A 16600-nucleotide genomic window follows, 5' to 3' on the forward strand; every position below is an offset into this window, starting at 1 on the left:
GAGGCTAATTGGACTTGCTAAATTGCCCGTAGGAATGCATGTGAGCGTGAATGGTGTGTGAGTGTGCCATGCAATGGGCTGCCCCCCCATCCTGGGTTGTTCCCTACCTTGTGCCCATTGCTTCCGGGATAGGCTCCGGACCCCCCGCAACCCAGTAAGATAAGCAGTTTGGAAAATGGATGGATGGATTGTCCCTTTATTTAAAAAATACACGAACCTTTGCAGATTAATAATCATCATTTAGAATAATTAGTGGTATTGCAGTATTTTAGAAAGTCTTTTGTGATTAAAATAATTAGAATTGCTTTTAAAATACTTCGAGATTGAATTAAAAATTGTAGTGGACCGCAAGGCCTACTTTTAATAGCTTGGCGACAGCGCCACCATTTGGGCGTCCGTCAGCACAACACCTTTCACGCCGGCTGCGTATTATTGGGCAATGTTATGTCAATCAAAAGACTTCCAGTCGTTTGCAGGCAACGAGTAGATCTCCGACTTTGCATCGATCGGAAGCAAACGGCAAATGTTCTTTTTTTAATAACAAGATTGTTCCAAGTTCTTTCTCTTTGTATCTTTAAAACAGTTTTAACAGTCTTGCTCTCGTGTATTATGTAGTAGGTAAGTAATTGTCATTGGCTCATTTATTATTTATTCGCTAATAATACTATACTAGAGCAGAGGTAGCTACGTTCTTAGTTATGTAGAGTTACACCCTCGCCGTTTAGGCTTTAATAAGGTTCGCTGTATGGGATGGAAGACAAAAATAATATTGTGCTGTTGAGGTTCACATACGTGCATTACGAGTAATCGAGGCAAATAAATGGCCGTATTCGGATCTAAGAAACATCGACCGGATCGTTTACAAGTAGCTTGTTACTTCAAATGATAAGTAATGGACGTGTACGCTGGGTTTGCTGCATTACTAAGTGTATACAGTTTACCGTAAATACACAACATCCCTCAGTCCAGCATGATGACTACAGGCCCACAAATATTACGCGTCTCTTTCGGCAGAAGCTTGTCCTTCATTCGGCTCCGCAGTTTTCGCTGAAATATTATTTTCGGTTAAGAGCTTAAAGTGCCGCTTTTCTTCGGAAGGACTGCATGGCCGCCGCGCTTTAACTAATCGAAAACTTCAGCATCGTTCTAGTACAATACTGCGATGGCAGAAAACACCACAGGCGTTTTAGATGAAAAATTGTGGATCGGCCATATAATCACAGGGTTTCTAGCACAAGAAATCTGAGTTGGTTGTTTTATTCTTTGGGTTATTTTAATTTTTCCTTTCTTTAGCACATATACATTTTGACGACTAAAATCGTGCTTTTTTTGGTATTAAAATGTTGCTACTGGTGTATGGCCTACCAGCAGTTTTGATATTCTGCATCGTTATTGTAGTTTTAAAATTCACTTTTCTAAATTAATGACAGAAGGTGTTTAGAAATACATATTCCGACAGTAGTTTGGGGTATTCATGAAAGTGGATTTCACTGAACTGTTATTTAAAGTAACATTTTCACCACTTGACTGGTGGTTGGCATTTTAATTATCAAGTGTTTTTCACAACTGGCATAGAGTTCTCGTTGTGTAGAACTTGTTATACCAGCAATATTTTGGTAATGGCCCTTAGGTTAATGACCTTTAAGTTGTCGTGTATGATAGTACAATGGATGTAGTGTGCAGTTACTTTTGTTGATTTAAAAGGAGTTCAAGGAATAATTATGCTTCTGTTACACAAAATTTGAGTATGAAAGAATTATTCTAGTTTGGAGGCCTGGAAAATAACAGTGAACAAAATCATAAATGCAACATTTTTGTTTTTTCTTTTTCAATGTTACAGCAGTTTGGACAAAAAACTGTTATGTATGTGTGGGCACAGAGTGTATGTCTCAGTACTTGCCAAATAAAGCACTTTCATTTTTTTTTTGGTCCAATTTTTTTTTATTTATTGATAATCCACCTACTGCACAGGTGTGGCATATCGGCTTGTTGATTGAGCAGCATAATCACTATGCCAGTGTTCTTTATTAAAGGCTGGTCTGAAATGTGCAGTTTTTGTTGAGAAATACAGTGCCCCAAGATGCCTCAAGCTTTTCGAGACTATTCCATTGGCATGCTCAGTGCAAGGACATCCCCTAGAGCCTTTGCCAAAGTCACGAATGTCCATTTCTGTACCATAAGCTGCCACCAACGCCGTTTTAGAGCTTTTGGTAGTTCGTCCAGCCAGTCTCACAGTTGCAGACCATGTGTCATATCAGGCAACTTCACCTGCATGGTTGTCAGCCTCACAGATGGCTGAAACAGTTGATTTGCACAGTTGATGAATGTCTACACAGACAATTATAAATCATCTTAGGGCAGGTTGTTTGCATGCTTGATGCCCTTATTGGGGTGTGTTGATTTAAGTTAATTTAGTTTGGTGTCATACCCAGTGCAAGTGGGCTGGAGTTCACTACTGACATGGTGGATAACAGTCCACCTCTTAGATGAATCCCAGTTTCAACCGAATGCACAGAGATGCCATGATGAGATCCCACAGCCCATTGTCATACCATTTATCGACCACTATCAACTAACTTTTCAGCAAAACAATCTGCAGTCCCATGCCACAAGGATACACACTTCTTGGTAGCTCAGAATGATCCAGTTCTTCTGAGGCCTGCGTACTCACCAGACATGCCAAACCAGTTTGATTGCTTTGAATTGGGAGTGTGTTGAGGATTTACCAATTTCAGACAATATTGGACTATAGCAGAAGAGTGGGTCAGCATTCCACAGTCCACAATCAACAGCCTGCTTAAATCTGTGCAAAGGAAATGTGCTATGCTGCTATAGAAAAGTAATGGTCACACCAGATTTTAATATGGGAATTCTGTTTCACAACCGAGTGTCTGTGATTAAGAATGTCTGATGAACCTATTTCAGTTTTTGTTTCATGCAGCTGGCTGAAACTCAATATCAAAAATGCCAAAATCCATATCGAATTTTTTTTTTGTTGGCATTAATCAGCATTGATTGGTCTGAAACGTTATTTTTTTTTCTTTTTGAAGCTTTATCTATATTCTTTTATTGCAACTGAAGATCGTTGCACATCATTAGACGTTTTAAGTTGATTGTCAAAACAGGTGTATGTATAGATCACATTCATTTATTGCCACATCACTGAGACTAGCGCATGATAACAGTCGACAGCGCAGTATAAAATATTAAGTACAGGCATAAACAATTTTACATTTAGGTATTTAGCAAATGCTTTTGTTCCTAGTGATATAGTCTGTATAAGTGTCTGTTTCAAACTGTATTCTGTGCATATGCATAGTGTATATTATTGTACAGTTTTTATTCTGTGTACATGTTGAATTTATTTGGTGTACCGCACTGATGAGGTGGAACTTTCACTCGCTAGTTCACTCGTTCTAGTTATATGACAATAAGTGATTGTTTGGTTTGATTTTGATCTGGTATACCAGTGATGATCAGAGAACAGTGTCAGCCAGCAGCCCTCAAGTAATTGAGGTGACAGTAGGGCTGGGCGATATATCGATATTATATCGCGCATGCACAATAATCACCAGGGCTTCAGATGACAGGTGAAACATTTGGTCGGATGTCAGCTTTTCGGTACTATACGGATGTTTATTTACACCCACAATTTGGTAAGCAGATTATTATATGCCTAAAATATTAATGAGGCTTTTTAAAAACCCAAAAGGTAGTAATCAGTATAAATTCGGAATTTTCTTATATTTAATAAATACGTTTGACTTTAAACTGCAAAAACTACCACCACACCACCAATGTCTTTTTATCTTGTTTATCCACAAAAACCTCTTTTAAAATATATCGTGGCGGCTGAGCTGTTCCTTTCTTCACTGATACTTCAGTGCAGATTGTACTGTAGTATACCAAACCATAGCATACCAAAACAGTATTATGTGGTGTGCTCTGCTAACCAAATTTAATAAACATAAAGATGCACCAATTTTATACAGATTACTAACTTTTGGGTGTCACAAACACCTCATTAATATTTTGGCTGTACAGACGCTCCTTCACTTACGAATGAGATGCGTTCTGAGCAGCCGTTCGTATCTTGAAATGTTCAGAAGTCATTATTCAACATCATTTTAAGGGTATACGCCAGTACAAAGTACTAGGATGCTGGGAGTACGCACGCTACACTGCTGCGCGGCGGGAGTAGCGGCTAGAAGCCGTACTAGGCGGAATTGGCACACAGAAAAAAACATTGATGTTGCGGTCAGGAAAGGAGAGCCCTGTGAGCATAATTTGGACTTACAGTCCTCTTCGTTCGTATGTCTGAAAGTTCGTAAATTGAAAGTTCGTAGGTAGAGGAGTGTCTGTACTACCAATTTGCTTACCTGATTGTGGGCGTAAATGAACATCTGTATAGTACCGAAAAGCTGGCATCCGGCCAAATGTTTTGCCTATTGGTGATATTGCACATGCATGATATGATATTCATATGATATCACCCAGCCCTAGGTAACAGGTGATATTACACCATTCACGAGATTTGGAGTGACAACCTTCTGGACATAGGAACAGAAGCCCAATCCACTGACCTACACACCCCGCACACATATAGCCAAAATTCTATATGCTTTATAATAATACATAAACTGTTGTTTTCCTTTCAGGGTTTTCATGCTACACCTAAACCCTGAGGACAGAGAGGACACCAAAGAAAGCGAACAGCTTATCCAGGCTGTGTCCGATGACGATGACATTCTTCTCGCTGAGCTTCTTTCCCAAGAGCGATTTAAGAAAGTCATCGACAAAAGAAGTGGTTGGGGAATCCCGGGTACACCTCTCCGAATGGCAGCATCCCGAGGTCACCTTAGGTGCTTAGAGGTTCTGCTGGCCAATGGAGCAGAAGTGGACAGCTTGGACGTAAAGGCTCAGACCCCTCTGTTTACTGCTGTTAGGGGGAAATACCTCAGCTGTGTCTTAACCCTCCTAAAGGCAGGAGCCAACCCAAATGGTAGTATCAACAACAACTGCTCCCCAGTACTGACAGCTGCCAGAGAGGGAGATGTAGAAATCTTGAAGGTGCTTCTGCAGCATGGTGCTGAAGTAAATGCAAGATCTAAAGTTGTACTATGGGATTCCAGTGCATCCATCTCAAGTGGGCCTCTCTATCTGTCCGCGGTTTATGGACATTTGGATTGTTTCAAGATTCTGCTTCTACATGGGGCTGATCCTGATTACAATTGCACCGATGAGAAGCTCTTCAGAAGGATCAAACAGCCCAAGACAGTTCTTGAGATGTGTCTCAGACATGGTTGTGGGGTTGAGTACGTTAAGCTCTTGATAGACTTTGGAGCAAATGTGTACATTCCCACTCTCATCATAGAGAAAACTACAAAGCAGAACGAAGCCGTGGAACTCTTATTGAAGGAAAGAGGTGACAACATTTTCACATATGACTTAAAAAATTAGCCTGTTATTTTTTTTGCACTTAAATTATGGATGTGCCAGTTTATGCTATATACAAGTTCATTTAAGAGCTCAACAATAATTCTGTGGAGTGTGGTTTATCATAGTTTATTTAATTATTAATTGATTGAATTGTGTGCTTTTTCTAGGCTGTCCAAAATCCCTGATGTCACAGTGCAGAATTGCTATACGAGCTTACTTGAGGAAGATCAACAGGATGGATTGCATTGACTGCCTGGATATGCCACCAATTCTAATGAACTTTTTAAAGTACAGGGAAATGCCAACAAGAAGTGTAACATTTTGATTAACGTTATTGCTGATATAGCAGACTGTGCCTTGTACATAATACAATAAAGGTATGACTTGTAAAAGGTTGACAATGCACATATTTAATGTTGGAAAGAGGGTGTACGTCTGCTTTTTGGTTCCATACATCTGTCATCCAGCCTCATCCTGGACAAGGTTGTGGCAGTGTGGTTGAGGCAGGGGAGCACTCTGGACAGGATGTGCACACACACACACACACACAAGTTATGTACAGGAATATTTTGTTGAATTTCTAGGGCTAAATACACTTGCAGCAAGACCATCTTGAAGGTGGTGACTAAAGTAAAATGTGTTCGTTAGGCACAGACACTGTCTTCCATTGTTACCTTCTATATGAGTATGTTTTTTTTTTTTTACAAATACCTTCTCTTTATTGATAGTGAAGTAGTATCAATGTGATCTGAGTCTGGCCTCAATTTCTCTTCATTATATGCATATAAGGTTGATTCTATTGAAATTCTGTTGTAGTAGATTGTGCAGGTGGCAGGTAATAAATGTTACTCCTGTCTGCTTACATGAGGTTTATAAATTGAAAATAGAAGTAATAATAAATGATACTGCAAAACAAGCTAGATTGTAACATGTAGATATCCTCTGTTCATCTACATAACCTCATTTTGTCAGGATACATTGTTACAATCAAAATTAATGCTAGCCTACCCTGTGAAATTAATAAAAATAGTTATATATCTTGCATTTTAACTAACCCATATGGTTTCAAAGTTTATGAATACCATTTCTAGGGCCTACTCCTTGGAGAGTAAAGCTCTCTAACTGAAAAAATACAACTGAAACTGATGAATTTCTTACTCTTTTAAGAGATTCATATAATTAATATTGTCCATCCTTCTTGCAAGCATTTATAATAGACCTGTGTGTGTCTGTGTGTGGGTAGGGGCTGGACTGAGCATAGAAAGCTCAAGACTGCGATACATCCTACTGTAGATGGGATTCCGTTCCATCGCAACGTACATTCACTCATGCACGTAATTAAAGTAAACTGCACAACACAGGGAGGGCGTGCAAACCCCTGTCACACAGCAGGGGTGCGATTCGAACCCCCAGTACTGGAATCACCATGCTACCCGACTGAATATTATGCTACCAAATAAACAGAACTATAATTTTTTTCTTCCGGCCAATCTTGAGAATTTCAATAGGCATCTCAAATTGTACGGGTGTATTACACTTCATCTGCTCGAGAGTGACAAACTACTAAAAAAAACCAAGATCAGCATCTCAAATTTAGCAGATTAGAATATCCAAAGTATGGTTGCTGTACATGTTGAAGATGTTACAGAAAATGATCAATAAAGACACCCGTTACATTGTACTGATCCTTTTATAATATTGCAGGCTAAATTTTGATTAGACCCACGTTGTTTCTAAGATCATACAAATAACAACATGGACATAATGTGTCTAGTATTAGAACCGTATGTTGTTCCCAACTGTACAGATTGTATTTAGTTATTTGATTTTGTTAAATCCATTGCCTGAATTTTATAAATATATTTTATTGTCTAGATATATTCCAATGCGAGACAATTCAAAATAGCTGTAACTAGGCCTCAATAGGCATATTTGGAATTGAAAGGCATCCCTTCCTGATGTTCCGCACCTCCGACCATTTGCGTCCCGAATGCGCTTGTATATTAATAGGAGCTACGTTATATGTTCAGCCATCTATCCATTTCCTGAGCGCTGATCCTGATCAGGTTCGGAGTGAATGTTATCCGTTTACTTGGTATGAATAAATGAAAAAACCCCAAGACATTATGCCAAGAAAATGAAATTTGAACCTCCGTAGCTCACGTTTAAAAAGAGTTCTTTTATGCACACTACGCAAATCATCTGGCAGCGAGAAATATCACGCATAACAATCGCCACTAACATGCCCGAAACTTTTTTTGTTGTTGTTGCTACATCGACACCTTCACCACCTCGGAAACTTTAACTGGGAACCCGGAAATACGTAACCAGAACGATTCCTAAACGAATTTATATATCTGCCATTAAATGACACAAATTTTAAAACGTAACAGCTATATAACCGTTTACTAAGGAGAATTTATAATAAACAGTGGCATGTAAACACTAAGGTATAATGTGAAAAGCAATTTGTTTTATTATTACATGCCAACTCCCCCCTTCCTCCTGAAGACGTTGGTCACCAGTTACGTTATAATTTCTTATTGGTTCACAAGAACTTCTATCAACCTGCTCTTAGCGTGCGATCCCGCCTTTGTTTGTACTAGGAATACCAGTATGTAGCTGGTTAGACATTGAATTACTCCAACAGGAGGCTCTTCCAGTACGATCAATGTGCGTCGAATGCAGTAAATAGGATTTAGATGATCATATGTGTGTTTTTTTTACAGGTCATGCTGATTGTAGCCAAGGAACTTGAACAGTAAGGTGGGGCGATTTTGCATTCTCAAATATCAACCCGTTTTCTAAGCAACCGCTTACTGAATTAACACAAGAAGTTCTCCCTCCAATGTGACTAGCTACCTTTGTAAATGTAATCTTAGATTTGTTAGTAGTTCTGTCATTAATGGCAGAAGATAAACGGATGTGATCATTTGTTTTGTTGGCAGCGGTTTACGTAGAATGACGGAACTGTATGTCGGTTACATTGTTGAGCATTTCCAAGAAATTCCATTCCCATTTTGAATAAACGATAAGTAGGCCAAGCTATAGTTCTCTTGGGCTCATATTTGTTGAGACTGACTTCAGATTGTCACGCTGAAGTTCATGTAATATAGACGTAATCATAGTGGAGTTAAGTAATGTATTTATTGGCGTAGCCGCTTCTTTTAATGTTGGGTTTTGTCTGCCGTAAATGTCCGTTGTTCAAGTTACAACTAATAGGTGAAATGTACATTTTAAAATGATTTCATATCCCGTTTTTGTTATAACTTAACATTAACTTGATAGCAGGTCGATTTCCCACGATAAATCAAAGTATTTTAAATGCTAGCAGTGTATTCTTTTTTTTTGTGGAAAATTTCATTTAGAGAAATCTCGATCTTGGGGCCAACTTTGATTGCGGTGCAATTTCAAAATTTTAAATGAGGTTATGTCAACTTAGTCCAGCAACAATATTTTTCCCTGTCATAGAACATGAATGTTTTTCTTAATATAATACTAACAGTGTAAATGGAAAGTGAGAAGTTTGATAACGGCCTTATGCTTTCAAGGTATTCGTTTTTATTTTTATGCTACTTCCAAAAGATTACTCTCACCATTACATACTGCTTTTAGTAGACAGGGTACCTTTTTATATTTGTGTAATTAGAGAATTGATTGTGTTGTGTTATGCTCAGTATATTTTGAAAGCTTTAAAGCATCCAGTCTTTGTAGCTGAAAATAATCCTACTTTTCCTCCTTTTCAACCTTGTAGTATGTTGCCAGATGTACTGGTCCAGTTATTTTTCTGCTCCTGAGCAGTCTAAACCAGTATATCAGTTGCATGTGTTTCACGTCATAATACTGAATTACTAGAAAATAATCTGGGAAACGTGGTGTAATATCTATTGTAGTGAATACTAGAAGGTGTATATAAAACAGTAAAATGAGGCAACCTGAGGTTGCATAACATTCACCAAATAGGTGCAAGTAATTTAAGTCATTAAGTCATTTTCATAGATTGCTCTTTTTTAAGAGAACCTATCAAGGTCATGCCTGAGGTGATTAATTCCCCCAGGAGCATTTCTGTATTAGTCGGTGATTAATGCAGTTGTATGCCACATCTCTGCTTTGAAATGGGCTTGATGTTATTCATCAAAGCAGCTTGCTAGTCCTGTGTATCATCTGGTAGTGTTGTTTGCTTGTAAATATACAGAGATGGTAGGAATGTGTGTTTCAAGACCCACTAGCAATTAATATTGTTGTTTTTTTTTCCCATTCACAGCCTAATTGTTGACCCTTGTGAATTTTAGAAAAGCACAGCACTGCACCATGTCGAAGAAGAACCTGACAAGTGTTTTCAGCAATGTTCATAGCTGAGCGCATCCTTCAATAGACACGGTTGCCATGGAACCCAGTCGAGGAAATGAGTTGACGAGGGAAACAAAGCCTTTGTCTGATGTCTGTGAGGAGACAGCTAGGGGGAGTGAGGCCCTGCAGCCTGAGGCAGAGACCCCATCTGAGTGTGCAGATGCGACCCCTTCTGAGTTACAGCCTTCTGGAAAGCTAAAGAAAACCGCGTTTAAACTCTTTGGTGGCCGGAGGAGCATCTGTGCCTTGCCCAGCTTCTTTGGAGGGAGAAACAAAAGTCATAGCAAGGGATCCTCCAAGAAGGGAATCAGTAAGAGCAAAACCCATGATTGCATTAGCAAGGTTAGCTGGGAAGATGCCAAAAGAGAGGGAGATGTCCCAGCAGGAGACTTTGAGTACCACAATCGAAATGGTTCTTCTGAAAAGACCCTGCCCAGTTCTCATAGTGCAAATGTTATGAGTGGCAATGAAGGGGTGGGAATTACTAAAGGAGAATCTTGTTTAGAGAATGGTAAACCTAATTTGGAGAAATCTTTGTCTTTCCCACGTCCAAAGAAGGGATTAAAAGGGCTATTCAGCAGCATCAGACGTCATAAAAAGAATAAACATGTTAAAATGGAAAAGACTGATTTAGACATCCCAGAAGATGTGGTGCATGTTAAGTACAGCATTGATCAACATGATATAGAACCTCTGGGTAATTTGGAAGAATTCAATGTGCCTGCTTCAGTAAACGTTAAAGAGGAATTATTTATTGCTCATGAATGTGAAAAAGAGGGAACGATAACTGAAATTGATCTTTCCAAGTCTGACCGAGAGAGTCAGAAGTCATTGAAAACTCAGATATTTAGAGATGGAGAGAATGGTGGGATAGAACATGCAGAAGTCATGAATACAGCTGTAGAGCACCTCTGTGCCAACTCCACTGCACACCTTTCGGACATCAACTCAAACTGCACAGAGAATATCCAACCTTCTGCTCACTCATCTGAGCAGATCAACCTGATATTTGGTGATGTGTCCTCGCTAAAAAGCTTTGACTCGCTAACTGGATGTGGAGACATTATTGCTGACCAAGATGACGACAGTGTTGCTGAAAGCAGTGTGTCTGGAGAAAGAGCTCGTAATGCTGGGAAAAGGAGTTCATGCTATGTCACATATCAGGGTGGAGGAGAAGAAATGGCTACACCTGATGAAGTTGACAGAAAGTACTTTCAGGGCTTGTGGGAAAGTGAGGCTGCAGCAGATACTGATTATGCTCCCAGGCAGCAGAGTGATTTTATGGAACCTGATAAAAATCCTGAAGTAACCTCTGAAGCATCAGATGTTCTTTCTCCTCCGGTAGACGATGACAGTGGTACCACCTTTTCTCATGTTTCAGATACTGTCATCACACCTGGAGATGTTTTAACTCCTCAAAGTGAGCATCAGGAATCAGTCCCCAACAGTGATGAAGGTTATTATGATTCTACCACACCAGGAGCTGATGATGATGGGGTTGATGAAGTTGGCAGAGTTGGAGGTGACAGGCTACCAAGAGATAGTTACAGTGGTGATGCTCTTTATGAGCTCTTTGAGCCAGATGACAGCCTTATGAGCCCCACTCTAAAGGAGGGTTCTTCCTTTGAGAGACAGAAATCAACCCCAGATAGTTTGGAATTTTTAGACATAACATTGAACTGCATTGATACAAATTTGCATACGAGCTTTGCACCTAACATTGGCCTTGCTGGATCAGAAAATACCAGATTGGCTAAAATTCAGCATGAGCTCCTGAGCTCTAAACTGCAAAGTATACAGAAACCACTTCCAGAACACACTGTGTTGGGAAGGGGCAGGTTTTTCCCCAGTGACAAACCCAGTGAATGTATGTTAGACCGACAGCATTATTCTTGCCTTAAGGAAGAGCTGAGTACTTTGCATATATCAAATTCAATGGAGAAAAGTCTGCTTCAGGGATCACACAGCCTAAAAAACACTACCAAGAATGAGGTATGTGACAAGTCACTATCTCTTTTGGCAGCAGATACAATTTGCACTCATGGTTTACATACAGGCAATCAGATACAGGCTTCTGAACTGTTTATAGATAAAGGCACTGCAAGGCCTTTGCAGACAGAGAAAGATGAAAATATCCCTTCCACCACAATGAAGGTTGAAGCTGAGACTGACCAGACGATTTGTTTTTCCCAGGCACTGGTGGATTTCACAAAACACACCCAGCTTTTCAATAATCTTTCTGGAAATTTGACTAGTTCTGAATCCACTTCTCCTTTTGCCCAGAACATGCAGGTACTTCCGTCCATGGTCACATTTGACATAGTAGATATGGAAAATGAGGGGGAATATGACGATCAGGTAGAGATGGCAGCTGATGAGGACATTGCTTCACCATTTGAAGATTATAATGAGTCATACCTGCAGAAGGATTTTGTTGAATGTGAAGCACGACAGTTTGACTTCAATGAACAAAGTTTGTTTCTCGAAAATAGATGGGGAGTTGCTAGTCTCCCTCGGCATCTTAGCCTTACAAAAGTCAATCAGTCTGTTTCAACCCCGCTTACCTTAAACAGGAGAAGCAGGTCCCTAGACACCGATAGTTTGGAGTTTGAGATGAGTGACGTGTATCTTGTGCAATCAAGGGTCAGCCTGTCATTGAATCCCTTTTCTCGAAATGAGATGAATTTTAAGAAGGCATTTTCCCTGCATAATAAAAGGAATGGGAACTCTGCCAGCTGTGAGCTGAAGAACAATGATGACAATGTAACAACGTCATGGCAACCAGAGACTGCGGGGACCTTTATGGCCCCCTTAACAGATGGAGAGGGAGCTGAACAGGTGCAGACTCCTGCTCTCACTCAACAAGAAAAACCTAAGCTAACATGTGGTCCTAATGATAGGTTAGAGGTTCAGCCAGTAGGTCATTCTCCAAACCGGAAAACCCGAACACCGGTTTCAAACCACATGGTACCTGATAAAGGGCACTGCAGCCCTATGTTGTACAGTGTAGAGAAGTCAACGTGGCCATTTTATAAGCCCTTGCAATCAGAGGATAACACTTCAATCTCAGCCAACGTTAACAGAGTTTGCTGCAGAGAATTTCTGTCTGAGTGTTGATTATATTTCAATTAACAGGAGTAAGTCTTATTTCGTGAGGGGCAATAATTCATAATTCAAACCATCCAAAAGTAACCAAGAGATATTGGGGTTGCCTGTTGGGTTTAGTTCCCGTAAATCAGATTTAATAACAAGAAATGCTATAAAGCTTCTGGCATTTTGAGGATTTAAAATTTTATTTTGTTTTTCGTATTCATTGCCGCCAAAGACACTTAATTTTTTCACAAATTAACTTTTTTAAAATGCATTAATTTACAACTTGACCCTTTTGTACCTCAGTTTTTTAATGGGAATGCTACCAGCACATCATATAAATTTTAAATGTACTTTATGGTTTAGTATACAAACTTAGACATTGAGATTATTTTGTGCTTGAGAAAATGAACATCAGTCTGGAAGCTATAGATTTTATAATCCAACCTCACAAGGCAGCCTTTAACTGTTGTTAATATTGTTTTGTATATAATAGACATTGATGCCATGGTCAAATTTTATATTTAACCCCAGATTTCGTAATATGAAAATACAACATGTTCAATGTAAATTCTGGCTTCGGTAGTCCTGGCTCTTATAAAAGAGACCATAAAGTGTCTGTCTTCACTGTTAAAACAGACATTTTGTGGCATAGTAGGGCTTCAATTTGAAATGCTCCTTTTTGGAAGAATTACTTCCCTGAGTTCCGCTGTCAGAGCTTCCAAAAGTACCTTATTTATTTGGTGTGTGTATATATGCTTCCTTTGGAAATGTCAGTGAGACAGTTGCTTGAAAGATAGAAAAACTTCTGTGCTGCTTAGCTAGGACAGTTCCTATAAAATGTACCTTTTGTTCAATGGGGTCGTAGATCACTTAGCCAATAATGCTTTTTACTGTGAAAATATTTAAAAAAATATATTTCAGTCTTGCAGTAGTGGTGGTGTTTGCAAAATCGCACACTGCTGCCTTCGGCATATTTCAAGAATATTGAGGATTTGTCAGCAAATACTAGATACTTTCTCTCTCTTTATTTTCCTGTACTGTATTAAGCAAGTCCTGTTGAATGTTCCAAATCTAGGCAATTAGAAAAGAATCACTTATTTATTTATTTTTTTGCAAACCCACCATAATTTTGTTTTGCATGTTCTTAGCACCTGCAAAAACATTATTATTGAAAATTACTGAAATATATTGTTTTAGTTAGGTTAGTGGTACCCCAAAACATGATGTAACTGCAATTGGAACATTTTGTGTTTTTTATTATTCATCTCTAAGGATTATATTATGCTGTTATACCATTTTGTTGTTACTGCATCCTAGTAAATTACCACACAAGAAGCCCAAAGCATGCATGTGGTTGCTTTTTACAAAATGTTGTTGCTTCATCTGCATTGACATTGTGTTTATTAAAAGACAATGAACATGTAACAACATGCCAGTTAGTGACTGGGAATATCCATCTAATTCCAGTACCACACTAAGGTCTGGGTATCTCAGCAGGGCATTAAATCACAAATCTCTCTATGCTTGCTTTACCCCACCCACTGTCCAGTATATGCCTTTTAAAATAATTAAAGCTGAAAGGTTATGGGATCTCTTAGAATGTGAAATGTAAACTGGAATGAAACCTAAAGGCTTGTCTCTTCAGTGAGTACTGGGCTATGATTTACAGTCTGTCTTAACTCTACTCCATTTTGTTTTTCTGTAAATATTCAAATACAGTCACATGACATGCATAGTGCCTTTTGATTGTTACTTACAAATGCAGTTACGTTTTTCCGAAAAATAGGTTTAGTTTGTTTCACTTTCCTAATTATCGATTTAATGTTTGACAGTTCAATGTAAACAATACCTGCATTTGTCATGTTCTACAGTAACTGCTCCATTGGATTCTTATGCTGCTGATATTATCAGTGATCAGTGCTCTTATCTCTTGGTGGTTACCAAAGATGCTTCTTTTTGCAGTGTTTACAGACCACAGTTTATTCATGCATCGACTGAACTACCTTATACTGGATCACTATACATAGTGGGCAGTTTTTTTTTTTGCATGGTTTCCAAATATACTTTTGGAAAATATTATTATAATCATTTTAAATTTGACTAGCATAGTGCCAAATGATACACATGAAGGCTGGTACAATTTGAAAATGATTTAATTCAACAGTCTTGCTTATTAGATTTTCCCTCCATATTATTACATCGCTTTTATTGAATGTAATGACTTCTTTTATAGGTTTTTATAGTAATATAATTCATACTGTATTAGAAACACATTACTATGTCTAAATTACACAGGTTTTAAGTGCCATTTGACAGCACATCCAATAGAATGATAGATGTGTTTTAGCATATAGATCGCATCATGTTTTATTTTGCCTTTTTATTGAACACCTGTCTTATCTGTACTGAAAGGACATTTTGTGCTAGGTATTTTTGATTTTTATCCAAAAAATGGTTTGTCCTCATTGTGTTGTTGCCTGTCTCTTTGTCTGATAATGATGTGGAGATGGACATTGTGGTAAAGCTGTCAAAATAAATGTTAACTGCACTCTGACTAGTCTTATGGTACTTTTCCAATATAGACAACATGCACTGTTATGTTAAGCAATGACGTGGTAGGGCTCTTTTTGTTTTTAATAGACATGATTTTAATAGACATGATTTTCATGAGTAGTCTTCATTTGTTATGCTTTTATCTTACATTATTTTTGGTTTAGGAAAACCTCACCTTTACTGTCTTCACATTGCATTTACCTGAAATTGGGATTTTTTTCTTCTGAGGAAAGCATCTCTATACTTAAACAATATCAGTGTTTCCCCTACCATTATATTAGCGGGGTGCCTCGCCCCTCCCCCCTGAAGGTCAAGCTAATTTTATTTAGTTTTATTTTCTATATAGCGCCCGATCACAACAGAAGTCATTTAAGGTTACCTTTCCTATAAAACAGATCTATACATTGTCCTTTTATTAAACAAACTACTATAAATAGCCTTATGTTATTTATCTTATTTACACAACAGCTTGTGATTTTTGTCTCTACACGGTCGCGTGTTTACAATTCTCCTCTGTTCTCTGCGTCACGCATGGCGGGGTTCCGGCCCAATGCGCGCACTGACACCTGCACGCACACACAGGTGAGCGCGCTTCCACCAGCGGACAGAGACGCGCGTTGGGAAAGATGTCACGTCAAACACCTGAAAAGCAGACAAAAATATCTGCGTTTTTTAAATGCTCCCAGCCCAGAAAGATGCACTGCAGTGACAAAAGCTGCACAGTTTGAGGATAATTGTCATAAAAAGAAATGTTCTTATGTTTAGTTCAGTTGTTACATTGACTGCTGTCATTAAAAGAAACACATGAACATCATGAATCCTATTGGTGTCTGTCTTGCCCCCCCCCCCCCCCCCCCAAGGCTGTAAACCTAGGGGAAATGCTGAATTATATGGTTGCATTTTCAAATCAAGAAGCTAAATGGTCATTAATTATGTTACAGTGAACCAAAACAAAATTATAGCATAAGTACAGGAATGTTTTGTCATGACAATACATTGTTAGACTAAAATTAAGCTGAATCCCTGACCTCATTAAATCATCACACAAAAAATTTGACATGTATAGAGAAGTACAAAAATGTTCTGTTCTGGCTATGTCAGAAGTATTATTTATAAATTAATCATGGGTGCCATAATGTTGATTAGAATGGGAGACAGTGTTGGA

General features: G+C 38.6%; 2 protein-coding genes across 3 annotated transcripts; both read left to right on the forward strand.

Moving 5' to 3' along the window:
• Positions 1–460: 460 nt before the first annotated feature.
• asb12a (ankyrin repeat and SOCS box-containing 12a) lies at positions 461–5862 on the forward strand. The gene is made up of 3 exons (XM_048983553.1): positions 461–618; positions 4659–5425; positions 5607–5862. The coding sequence occupies exons 2-3, from the start codon at positions 4666–4668 to the stop codon at positions 5762–5764; spliced, it is 918 nt and encodes a 305-aa protein (XP_048839510.1). The 5' UTR covers positions 461–618; positions 4659–4665; the 3' UTR covers positions 5765–5862.
• Positions 5863–8002: 2140 nt separating this feature from the next.
• On the forward strand, positions 8003–15436 carry amer1 (APC membrane recruitment protein 1). Of its 2 annotated transcripts, none has more exons than XM_048983529.1 (2): positions 8003–8112; positions 9704–15436. In XM_048983529.1, exon 2 carries the CDS (start codon positions 9826–9828, stop codon positions 12904–12906), a length of 3081 nt encoding a protein of 1026 aa, XP_048839486.1. In that variant the 5' UTR covers positions 8003–8112; positions 9704–9825; the 3' UTR covers positions 12907–15436. The 2 variants fall into 2 exon arrangements, with proteins under 2 accessions (XP_048839486.1, XP_048839485.1); XM_048983528.1 differs by having other exon boundaries at positions 8012–8205.
• The last annotated feature ends 1164 nt before the right edge of the window (positions 15437–16600 follow it).

This window comes from Brienomyrus brachyistius, chromosome 18 (assembly GCF_023856365.1).
Source record: "Brienomyrus brachyistius isolate T26 chromosome 18, BBRACH_0.4, whole genome shotgun sequence".
Classification (NCBI taxonomy): Eukaryota; Metazoa; Chordata; class Actinopteri; order Osteoglossiformes; family Mormyridae; genus Brienomyrus; species Brienomyrus brachyistius.